This window comes from Coenobita brevimanus, chromosome 94 (assembly GCF_032717465.1).
Source record: "Coenobita brevimanus isolate Jiangsu-jjx chromosome 94, ASM3271746v2, whole genome shotgun sequence".
NCBI classification, from domain to species: Eukaryota; Metazoa; Arthropoda; class Malacostraca; order Decapoda; family Coenobitidae; genus Coenobita; species Coenobita brevimanus.
The window spans coordinates 41,329,171-41,340,991 of NC_137047.1; the positions used below are offsets into that span (position 1 = coordinate 41,329,171).

The 11,821-nt window shown below is 42.3% G+C and overlaps 1 protein-coding gene across 1 annotated transcript; it reads right to left on the minus strand.

The window, feature by feature from the left end:
* Positions 1 to 7,389: 7,389 nt before the first annotated feature.
* LOC145412896 (protein GVQW3-like) lies at positions 7,390 to 7,998 on the minus strand. The gene has a single exon (XM_080282693.1). The coding sequence runs from the start codon at positions 7,996 to 7,998 to the stop codon at positions 7,390 to 7,392; it is 609 nt and encodes a 202-aa protein (XP_080138819.1).
* Positions 7,999 to 11,821: the final 3,823 nt, after the last annotated feature.

Genomic DNA, 11,821 nt, shown 5'->3' on the forward strand with positions numbered 1-11,821 from the left:
TCCCACTTTGTTCCTGGGACTTATTTCCCCTTCAGTTACCCATTTTCCCCTCCAAATACATAATTTCTTCATGAACCAATTTTCTTCTCGGAATTACTTTTCCTCTTGGACCCACTTTCTCTCTTTTTGGGAAACGTCAAATCCCCAAAATGACGAATTTTAGTTTATCCTGGAAATTGATATCTCGATTCCTTTTCTCTCAAGACGTAATATCGAGCTAGTGAAACTCACCGTTATAGCAATGTAGCGTGACAGGGAGTTCCGTAGTTTTTAGTGAATGTTCTGGCGATCTGGTCCATTTTACGCAAGGTAAGGAGGCAACCTCGCCAGCCACGCGAGCCAGTAGCTGGCCGCCGTCTTTCCTCCTGTGTTTACATGGTGTTCGGCAGCCAATCATCGCTCGCACCACATGCTCTGTAGTCAGTCACCGGGCTTACTCAACGTTGATTAGTTGTCATTTAATTTTTTGGTGTTTTTTCTTACTTTTTCGCCCAGTTCTAAGCATAATCATGGATTCCAGTGACAGTGACAGTGAGGTTCAGGTTCCCAAGGTTACCAGGAAGAGAAAAAGGAACCTTGTGAAGGCTGTTGTTAAGCAGATGAGAAAAAGGAGCGTATGTCAGTCGACGTAGTAAGCAGGTCAGGCCAAGAAGAGTGGGTTCTTGCCAGTACAGTACTCAGTGTTTGACTCGTGTTGGTGCTCAAAATGTTAAGATATTTCAATAATTGCTGGGGATTAAAATATCATTATGCTCAGACGGCTTATCTTGTTCGCCGTCTGGAAGAAAGTGCAGTTAACATCATCGACTACAAACTCCCCACTTCGACAGGCGCTATACTCTGTATTTTGAAACCGTAAGTGTTCCTAATATATATATATATATATATATATATATATATATATATATATATATATATATATATATATATATATATATATATATATATATATATATATATATATATATATATATATATTACCATTTGGAATTTACACGGGAAGTAAATGCATTTTGTATAATTTATTTTCATTTTGAGCCGGTGATGCTTTATATCCAAGGGGTGGTTGGGGTTCATTGCTCATGTAATGCCACTCAGGGATGTCTGAGACTGGTCACTCTCATCTTAAATGTCGAGACCAACTGCCTAGCCCCGGGCCCCTACGCTCCCCTTGAGGCAGTGTAGGATTGGTTGATGGATGGATGGACTGAATATTTTAATAATTCATAAAAGAACGTTTTTGAGCTCTAAGGGAAATGGTTCATGCAGTAGTTTTGATAAACACTAAAGTTTGTAAACATGTCCAGACTTTGTGATTTTTTTTTTTTTTTTTGTATACTTACGGTACCATTAGGCAAATAGGGGTATGCAAAATCGTGTTTTTTTTTTTTTTTCCTTAAACAGCATTGATTTTTCCCTGATATTTCAATCCGCTAAGCAGTGCGAGTATAATGGATGTAAACATATATATACATGACATTTCACAGACTGTGTGTGGTGCTGATAGCTAAACTCTGATTGCAATATACTCAAAACATCACATTGGCAACTGCGTCCCTTTACCTTAGAGAGAGAGAGAGAGAGAGAGAGAGAGAGAGAGAGAGAGAGAGAGAGAGAGAGAGCAAGGAAAGGAGAACAAGACAGAGGCCGGGAGATATAAAAGATGAGGGAGAACGCAAAAAGGAGTGAGGGAAAAATAAGGGGTAAGAGAAGAGGAAAGGGGAGGAAGGAAGGAAGGAAAAGAAGATTGATGAGGAAAGAGAATAAGGCTCAGGAAGGGAGGGAGAAAGGCGGAGGAAGGGAGGTGTTAAAAGTGGTAATAGAAAAATGATGTAAGGGTGTGTAATACCAGAGACAGAGAGGGAGGAGGGAGGGGGGGGGGAGATATGACGAGGAAAGGGAGGGTTGCAGTTGAAAGAACAGAAAAGTAGGGACGGAGGATGGGGGAGGACGTAAAAGAATAGGAGGGAGCGAGCTACACAATTACATAATATAAACTACACAGCATTACGGGCATCTGCAGGTAGCCAGGCGAGATAAAATGCACTTCATCACGAAAAGCAAATATGAGAAGCACAAGACCAGTTACATGTACAGGAAAAAATGTCGAGAGAACGTGTATATACTTAGATATTTTTGTGAGCAGGTAAAAGCCAACAAATTATTTAGGGATCGTGTGCTAGGGTAAGAGTTAAACCGCTTCCACCTTTTCATTCCAGTGCAAAGCCGCTTATACATGCAAAATATGGCACGTCAATCAAAATGGGAACTTAGACCCGAACTGTTCTAAGATTAAAACAGAACTCTATGATTTTCATTTACTGAGATGTACTGTGTGTGTGTGTGTGTGTGTGTGTGTGTGAGAGAGAGAGAGAGAGAGAGAGAGAGAGAGAGAGAGAGAGAGTGGTACATAAGAAGAGAGAGGAGGAAGGGAGGAAGGTAGGCAAGAGCTTAATGGACGGACCTTCTAACTTAAGGGGAGAAAACTGCCATTGGGAATGGAGACACGATGTAAAGGAGAGAGAGAGAGAGAGAGAGAGAGAGAGAGAGAGGAAGGTTTGAAGGTGTTCTATATCGGTTCCATTGTGGATATTTTTTTAGCACCATCGACTTTCTTTTCGAAGGCACTATGCTTAATATAAGAAGATACACAGAGAGGAAGGTAAGTAGGCGAATGGATAGGTGAGCCAATAGATAAAACTGCAAGATAGGTAAGTAGGTGTGTAGACGGGTAGATAGGAACGAGGGAAAGAGGAAAAGGAGGAGGAAAGGAGAGAGGAAGGTATTTAGGCAGGTAAGGTACCGGGTAGAGGAGGATACAGGTAAGCAGGTAGGGTGTAGATAAACAGGGAGAGAAGTAGCTACGTAGGTAGAATCCTGGGGACTGAATGATGGTAAGCAACTAGATACAGTAGATTGGCTGGCAAGCAGGTATGAAACCATCTTGCTTGTTTGTGTATATATTATGTAGGAATGTATGTGTGTATGAATGTATGTATGCAGGTAGGTAAGTAGGTAGGATGATAAATAAGGTCGAAGCATAGATACGTAAATACAGACAGATGAAGTACAGTCGCTGTATTCATAGGTAGGGAAGTATGCTGTTATTACTTTCCTCTGCCATCCCAATCTCTCTCTCTCTCTCTCTCTCTCTCTCTCTCTCTCTCTCTCGATGGATCCTTTGCCATTGTATATTTATTCTACAAAGCATTTGTATTAGATGTGTGTGTGTGTGTGTGTGTGTGTGTGTGTGTGTGTGTGTGCCATCTGATCAAACCTGGTGTGCCAAGTTCTATCATTTTTATTTTTATATTTTTTTTAAACACCTGAACATGGTCAGCACTGGCTTGCAAGGGAGATATGAAAAATGTGTTATCTTCTGCAGACAAAATGAAGGCGCCGGCAAGAAGAAAAAAATAAAAGACTATGGGATGTTAAAGTGAAAGAAGGCAACGTGGATTTCCAAAGATTGTTGATACAGATAGCAGAGACATTACTCCGCTGATATGGGAACACCTTGGAAACCCTGATAAGAGCATGAGTTCTTATTTCCTCAAAATATGTGTTGAACGTTGCGATTAACTGAGATATTCATTCATTCACGATCCATCAAGTATCCAGTACCCTAGTCTCTGTGAGGAAGAGGTAACAGACATCCGTAGTGACCGCAATGTAAAACTCAAATTCATGGAAATGGCACTTGAATTTTTTTGGATTCATATTGAGGACAAGAACCTGCAAATAGGGAAAAAAAAGCTTTTAATATTCTTCTGCAGCCTTTTACCTTTTATTTCTGTGAACTTGGGTCCTCAGTGCTAAGTAACATAAGAAAGGAAAGGTTAATCAAGGCTGCAAAGCACTGAAGAAGAAATAAGATTGTGCTTGTCCAGTGTCCCTCCTAATATCCAGCAGATATACAGATCCAGTCAAGTTCCTGTGTCTCACTAATAAGGTTGGTTTGTGTGTTAACAATATACTTTTCCTCTTATTTCCAAAGGATACACACACACACACACACACACACACACACACACACACACACACACACACACACACACACACACACACCGGCACAGTAGTTACGCTCTCGCATAGCATCGGCTAAGACAGGGGTTCGCGCCTTGGTCGGGATGCGAAAAGTTTCACTGTCGAAGCGAGTGATCACTGTCCTCCTTGAGCAAGAGGATGGCTGTGTGCGTGTGCGAAGGTCAAGGCTTTGCTCGTAGATCGGACTATATGAGCTCTCTGCTCTCTTCCAGGAGGGTAAAATGCTGATGATCACAACCATCACGTGATCCTGACCGACCCGGTAAGTCACACACACACACACACACACACACACACACACGCGTGCGCGCTGAGAAGAAAAGGAATAAATAATGGTGTCAATACTTCTTTTCTTGTCCTTTTCTTACTCTCAGCCCTTCCTTTTTTGAGTGAGTAGAAGGTTAGGGGGCCGGAGCTAGGCTACTAAGTCACGACATTTAAGACAAGCATGACCTGCCTCGTTCTTCCCTGAGTGGCATACTCTCTCTCGGACACAAAACGTTATATACATGTCCCATTCAGTTGCATCACCTTACCCTGCTAGACCAATAGGCACCTTTGGTTATATGGTTAACATCCTTGAGAAGAAATAATTCATTCTTAGTTATTCACTCCTTTATTTTTAGCATTTCATTCTGCCTTGCATTCTTCCCTTTTTCTTATTATATTTATCTGACTTCTTCTTCCGAATACTTTATACTGATTCCTTTTTGTGATTCCATTTTTCTTCTTTCGTACCTTTATTCCTTGCATCCTTAATCTTCAGTTTCCTTTAGTTGTCAGTTGTTCCTTCTTTTTCTTCAGTGGTTCTCATTTTCTTTCTTGTTTCCTGTACTTTATTTTTTCTTTTTCCCTTCCACCCGTCTCTCTTCTCCCATTCTTTGTTCTGCCCACCTATTACTTTCTTTTTTTTTTCTTTTATTTCTTCCTTCAGTCAATTCTTCCTCGCTCCCTTCCTTCCTCCCTTCCCTCCTTCCGTCAATCCTTTCTCGCTCGCTCCCTCCCTCCCTCTCTCCCTCCCTTCCTTCCTTCCTTCCATCTAGCATTCCTTCCTTCCTTCCTTCCATCTATCATTCCTTCCTTCCTTCCTTCCTTCCATCTATCATTCCTTCCTTCCTTCCTTCCTTCCTTCCATCCATCCATGAGCTCTTTATGCCCTTTTTTCCTTAGTTTTCTGCCTCCATTGCTCCATTACTTCCCCACTCTGTCATCATACCCTCCGTCACTTGGCTTAAAACTTTGTGTGTGTGCGTGTGTGTGTGTAAGAGAGAGAGAGAGAGAGAGAGAGAGAGAGCATGGAAAGAATAACAAGATGGAAGCGGGGAGAAATGAAAAAATGAGACCATGCAGGAAGAAGAGAGAAGAAAAAAAAGTTGGGGGGCGGGAGGAAGAGAGGAAGCAAAGGAAAGAAGATTGAGGAGGAGAGAGAAGAGGACGAAGGGGGGGAAGAGAGCCTGGATAAGGAAGGAAGGCGTTGAAGATGGTGATGGGAAATGATGGAAGGGTGTGTAAAACCAGAGAGAGAGAGAGAGAGACTGGGGAAGATATGTGAAAGAGAGGGCAGCTGTAACAAAAAGTATAAGAAGGAAGGAAAGAGGGAGGAGTAAGAGAGTGGGAGGAAGCGAGCTGCAGAGAGTTACATGGATAAGCAGCCAACACAGGCCTTACGATCCTCTTTACGTAGCCATAATATAAACACATTCACAAACTGCAACACGTTATAAACACACCAATATCCGGTACAGGACATGAAGAAGCTATGGTAACACGTATGTACCTTATCGAAACAAATTTATGTGCAAGTAGTGGCTAGCAAACAATTACTATGTTATTTTGCTTGGGGGTGAGAAATAAGCAGCTTCCATCACTTCACTGCAGTGCAAATCCGCTTATACGTGCAAAATATGGAAAGGCAATTAGAAACCGGCCTTTACACCGTCCCATCCTAAGATCAACTCAGTAGTTTATTTCTATGATTTGCAGTTATTGAGCATTTGTGTGTGTGTGTGTGTGTGTGTGTGTGTGTGTGTGTGTGTGTGTGTGTGTGTGTGTGTGTGTGTGTGTGTGTAAGGTACAAACACATCTTTGAGTGCGTGGCGGATTTTTGATATTTGGGGGATATTTTATTTGCTGGAGGTGGGACTGGAGCCAGTTCTGTGACTTGGGTAGAGAGTGGTTTGGAGGAAGCTCAGGGAACTTTTGCCTCTCCTAAAATTGAGAGGGCTTTACTCCGTGGTAAAGGATCCTTGTATGTGGCATGTTGGTAAGGGATCCTTGTATGAGGCATATGTTAGGAATGCAATGCCATGTGGGAGTAAGACGTGGACAGCAAAGGAAGAGGATATTCATTGCCGCAAAAGTACAGAAATGAAAGCAAGTAGATGGACGTGTAATGCGTCCTTGAATGCGAGGCCTGGGGGTCTAGGACTGTGAAGAGTTGAGAGGAAGGATGGGACTTGATTGAATTGCCGCTGTGATGAGTAGATTGAGATGGTTTGGCCATGCTGAGATGATGGAGGATGATAACTGGGTGTGAGTGGTGAGAATTGAGAACTTCAGGGGTAGGGTTGTGGGAGACAGACCAAAAATGACCTGGGATGTCATAGAATGTGACTTCAGGAATAAGGGACTGAATAAAGGCTGCTAGAGATCAAGCTGCAGTAGGCGACCAAGGTCAACGCATGCAAACATTTTGGAGCCATTATAAACAATACCATTATGATACTATATTAATGGGAAGTCTGTTCAGAAAGGATCCGACCTTAGGCTCTAAAAAAGATAAGTAGCTAACCTGTTGAATTGGACACCAATCCCCCTCAGAGCAGACTCCTTCTGACTTGACACACGCAGCCCAGTGTTCTTTCCGTTGGTTAAAACATTTTTCAAAGTCGTTTTTTGGTATCTCATGCTTTGCACTCATCATGATCTCTTATCTAAAATTGGGAACCCGTCAGTTGAGTTTTGAGCTTGGGGAATAAACAAAAATCGCACGGCGCCATGTCTAGTGAATAGGGAGCCTGCCGGACCTGTGGGATGTTGTGGTTGAACAAAAATTCCTGAATCAGTTGAGAAGAATGGACACGGGTGTTGTCATGGTGCAGCTTCCAACCTGCCGCTTTCCAAGTCTGGTCTCTTCCCAGATCTGCTTCACGAAGACGACGGATAACGTTGAGATAGCAATGTTCCTTGACAATCTGACCTGGTGCGTAATCATGATGCACAACACCACGGTAGGAAAAAAAAATGGCCAACATGCATTTCACCTTGCTTGTGGACCTGTCGTTCCTTTTTTTTTTTTTTTTTTTTCCCCCCGAGGCGACCTGCATACTTCCACTGGGACGACTATGCTTTGGTTTCTGGGTTGTACCCATACACCAAAGTCTCATCTCCATTGATAACAGTCTTTAGAAAGTCTGGATCGCAATTTGCATACTTCAACATGTCTTGAGCAACGTTCATCTGCAGAGCTTGTTTTCTACGTGAAAGGAACCTTGGAACGAACTTGTCGGCAACTCTTTGCATGGCCAAATTATCCATAAAAACTTCCCGTGCTGGTCCATTGCTGATTCCAGTTTCATTAGCAATTTCTCTGACAGTCAACTGACGACTTCCCATGACTAAATCGCAGACTTTCTTCACATTTTCAGCACTTCTGCTTATTGATGGCCTCCCAGGACAAGGATCGCTCTCGACTGACATTCGGTTATATATGACGCGATTGCACATCTCCTTTATTTGCATTACCCTCATGGCTTCATTACTGAAAACTTGTTGGATCTTTCTGATAGTCTCAACTTGGGTATCACGTAGTTGTTTGGCCAAATTGGATACAGTAACGTTGCTCGACTTTTTCGGCCATCGTGACGAGCGCCGGAACGCTATGAGTGTAAGGTGAACAACCATGAACACAAGATGGCTGACCGCCACTGAGCCATTCGTAGCTGCTGGCATTAATAACACATGCCCACCAAGGTCTTGCACTGCACTACACAAAAATCCGTCCCTATCTTCCAACTGGTTGGTGAGAAAAAAAAGTCAGATACTTTCTGAACAGACCTCGTATATAAGCATATTTAAGAGAGAGAGAGAGAGAGAGAGAGAGAGAGAGAGAGATTGGGGTGGGAGTAATAAATGGAAGGAGAGAATGAAAGTGAAAAGCCGAACGACTGAGAAGATTGTGAGAGGAAACAAATTATCAATTACATGGACAGTCAAATCTGTCAGAGAGAGAGAGAGAGAGAGAGAGAGAGAGAGAGAGGTGCGACGAAGAAAGAGAGGGTTGTAAATGTATAAGAGAAAAATAGGTAGGGACGAGTAGGCAGAGAGTGAGCAAATAGCAAGGGACGAGCTACAAAGTATTTCAGACATACAGACTGCACAGCCCTTAGCATTCTCTTTAGAAGCAACGCCAACGTTTATGTACTTACTGAAATAAATTTATGTGCACGTAAAATTTAGCGGGTTTTTCATGCATCGTATGGTAAATAGTAAGGGTTATATCACTTCCCCCCGTCTTTTTCCAGTGCAAAGAAACTTGTACAGTACATGCAAAATATGACAAGTCATTCTGAAAGCGAACTTTGATCTACCTTCCCAAAAGATAACACAATGCTTCTAAAATGCCATAATCCAGAGCGCGCGCACGTGCGTATGTGCGTGTATGTGTGTGTGTGTGTGTGTGTGTGTGTGTGTGTGTGTGTGTGTGTGTAGCACAGCCAAAACTGGAAACAGGATTTTGATGAAACCTGGTAGGCTGGCTAGGATTGGATCCCAGATGGGCCACTGTCCATTTCATTTCGATTGAAATTTTTTGTTGGAGTGTTTTGACTACTAATAATTGTTCCCACTGGTGTCACATGTATACACGGAAAAATATGGTGGGGCAATGTCTTGGACGTTCATACATCTCTCTCTCTCTCTCTCGAGAGAGAGAGAGAGAGAGAGAGAGAGAGAGAGAGAGAGAGAGAGGTGGGGGGGGGCAGGGTTGCACATCTGTAGTTCAGTGTCTTTTACTTCACTGATGCCATGAACAGATGATTTTTATTCCGCACAAGTGGAGGTAGCTGTGGTGGTGGTGGCAGGAGTGGTAGCCTTCATGGTGATGGTGGTGGTAGTGGTGGTACCTCTCATGATGGTGGTGGTGTTAACCGTGGTTGTGGTGGTGATGGTGGTGGTGGTAGTGGTGGCGGCAGGTGTGCTGGTGATGGTGGTGGTGGTGATAGATAGTAAGAAACGGTGCTCATTTGGGCAAGTGGGATTCAGAAAAGGCTGTCATTTGGACAAGTGCTGAGTTGCTCGGTAGGTCCATGGGGCACTTGTCTATGTCTAAGACTAGCAGGGGTACCTGGTATTGCCTAAGTAAAGCCCCATGATCCTGCACACTGGCAGTGCCTGAGACCCTCAATGGTCACTCCTCCTGTTTAAGAAGACTGCCGGGGGTCCAATTTCACCCACTGAATAATATTCCTCCTTGGGCCCATATCCACAGGGATGTGAGTACTGTATATTTCCCATGGACCTCTTCCTACCATGGGGTTATTTTCCCACTACCCAACCACCAACCAGCCCTTCCCACCCACCCTGCTCACCCATCCACCCACTTATCCCACTCATCCTACCCATCCACCCACCCACCTTCTCACCCATCCTGGTCACTCACTCAACCACGCTAATCCATTCATCCTGCGCTCCCGCTCACACACACTCACAGGCTCGCCGGCTCAGTGGTAACGCTCGTACCTAGCATCTGCTAAAACTGGATTCGCGCTTTACGCGGGATGCGAAAAGTTTCACTGACGAAGCGGGTGGGTGTTATCCCCCTTGAGAAAGGGGATGGATGTGTGCCTGTGTGAAGGTCAAGGCATTGCCCTTAGATCGGACTATATGAGCTCTTAGATCTCTTCCGGGAGGGTAGACAGCTGATGATCACAACCATCCATCACGTGAGCCTGACCGACCTGCTGAATTACACACACACACACACACACACACACACACACACACACACACACACACACACACACACACACACACACACTGAGAACAAAAAAGAAACGAAAGAGCACTAATGAGCCAATTGCAAAAATTACATGATGATAATACTGTATTATGGAAAATGAAATTCCATTTATTACTATACCGTAGTTGTCAGATACGGTATGTGCGGATATTTTCTGGAAGATAAAAGTTATGAAAGCTGGAAGTTGAATTAACTCCTCTGGAGAACCAAAATTTTACAACACTTATGAACGTTCGCCAGAATTATACTAACCATCAGTTGGCCAAACAGTTTCACTGTACAGTAGTACAAAAACTATGAGAAATGTCATTACATAAATATAATTATATTCTTTACCATGTGCTGTAAGAAGACTGAGTAATTTCTACAAGAGAAAAGAACGAAGCATCTTCTTCATGGTCTTATATGTTTTTAGGAAATAGCAGAATGAATATCAGTTGCACAGACACTGAAAATGCTATTCCCTCCAAGTCGTATGATAAGAAGATAACTTTCAGCATGTAGGGCTGTGAAAATCAAAGTTCTGGTATGACCTGCATCAAGCTTCTTGATAATTTATATTAGCCCCATGGACTCTGGATCAGCATCTGGTAAAGTAGGTATTCGTAGATGTGGAAGAAATGCTGTTGCATTTCATTGCTGTGGGTGTATTTTTATCAGATAAAGCACTTTTAATTCAAGAAACAGCATGTAGAAGGGTCTCTAAAAGTGTTTCTCCCATTCTCAGTAAATGGAAAAGTACATTAGTGACAATGAAATAAAATTTTCAAAAAGAATTCCAGAATACATACAGCATAATGAAAGGGCAAATCCATGCTTGAAGGAAATAATTATACCAACATGTCTCAGACTCCACACAAACTCAGTGCAAGACTGCAAAAAGTTTTATATCCTCTGAAATAAAATACAGTCATGACTAAAGTAAGAATTCATTTAGTGATTACAATTAGACTTCACATATCTAAACGAAATCTTTATCAAACTAACTTAGACAGCCTCTAGACCCAACCTAAGCAAATCAAAATTTGACCCAACTATAACCTCATACCATTTAATTTGGCCAGGCATGTATGGCAACACTGTTCCCACCGAGATTCGGATTGGCTGGAGGTGTTTGTTCGATTTCGTTGTTGCTTAAACCGATACTCTCTTTATTATCAGATGTGATACTAAGTTTGTCGACAATACAATCGTCAAAAGCAATAAGAAATCCGTTATATACTTAACAACAATGAAATCTGCGTAGGAAGATAGAAATATGAGTCAACAAATTATTATAACAGTCCAAGTCAAGGTCAGCATTCGAACAATTCCTTTAAATCGCCGACACTCGATAAAATTACAGAAAATCAAGGAAACCTGCTTAATCTAAGCGCTGGTGTAACACATTTAAATTTTAAGTCCAGTCCGTACTATGATAATAGAGGAGATGTAATGAAATAGTTTCCTTTAGCCTACTTTGATTTTCGCAATTTTTTCAAATCTCCCTCCCCGCACAACTCGTCTTTTCATCAGAATTTTTAATTATTCAGAGTTGTGGCACGATTTAAGGGTAGGAGTGGACTTAAAATTTAAATGTGTGTTACACCAGTGCTTAGATTAAGCAGGTTTCCTTAATTTTCTGTAATTTTATCGAGTGTCGGCGATTTAAAGGAATTGTTCGAATGCTGACCTTGACTTGGACTGTTATAATAATTTGTTGACTCATATTTCTATCTTCCTACGCAGATTTCATTGTTGTTAACTATATAACGG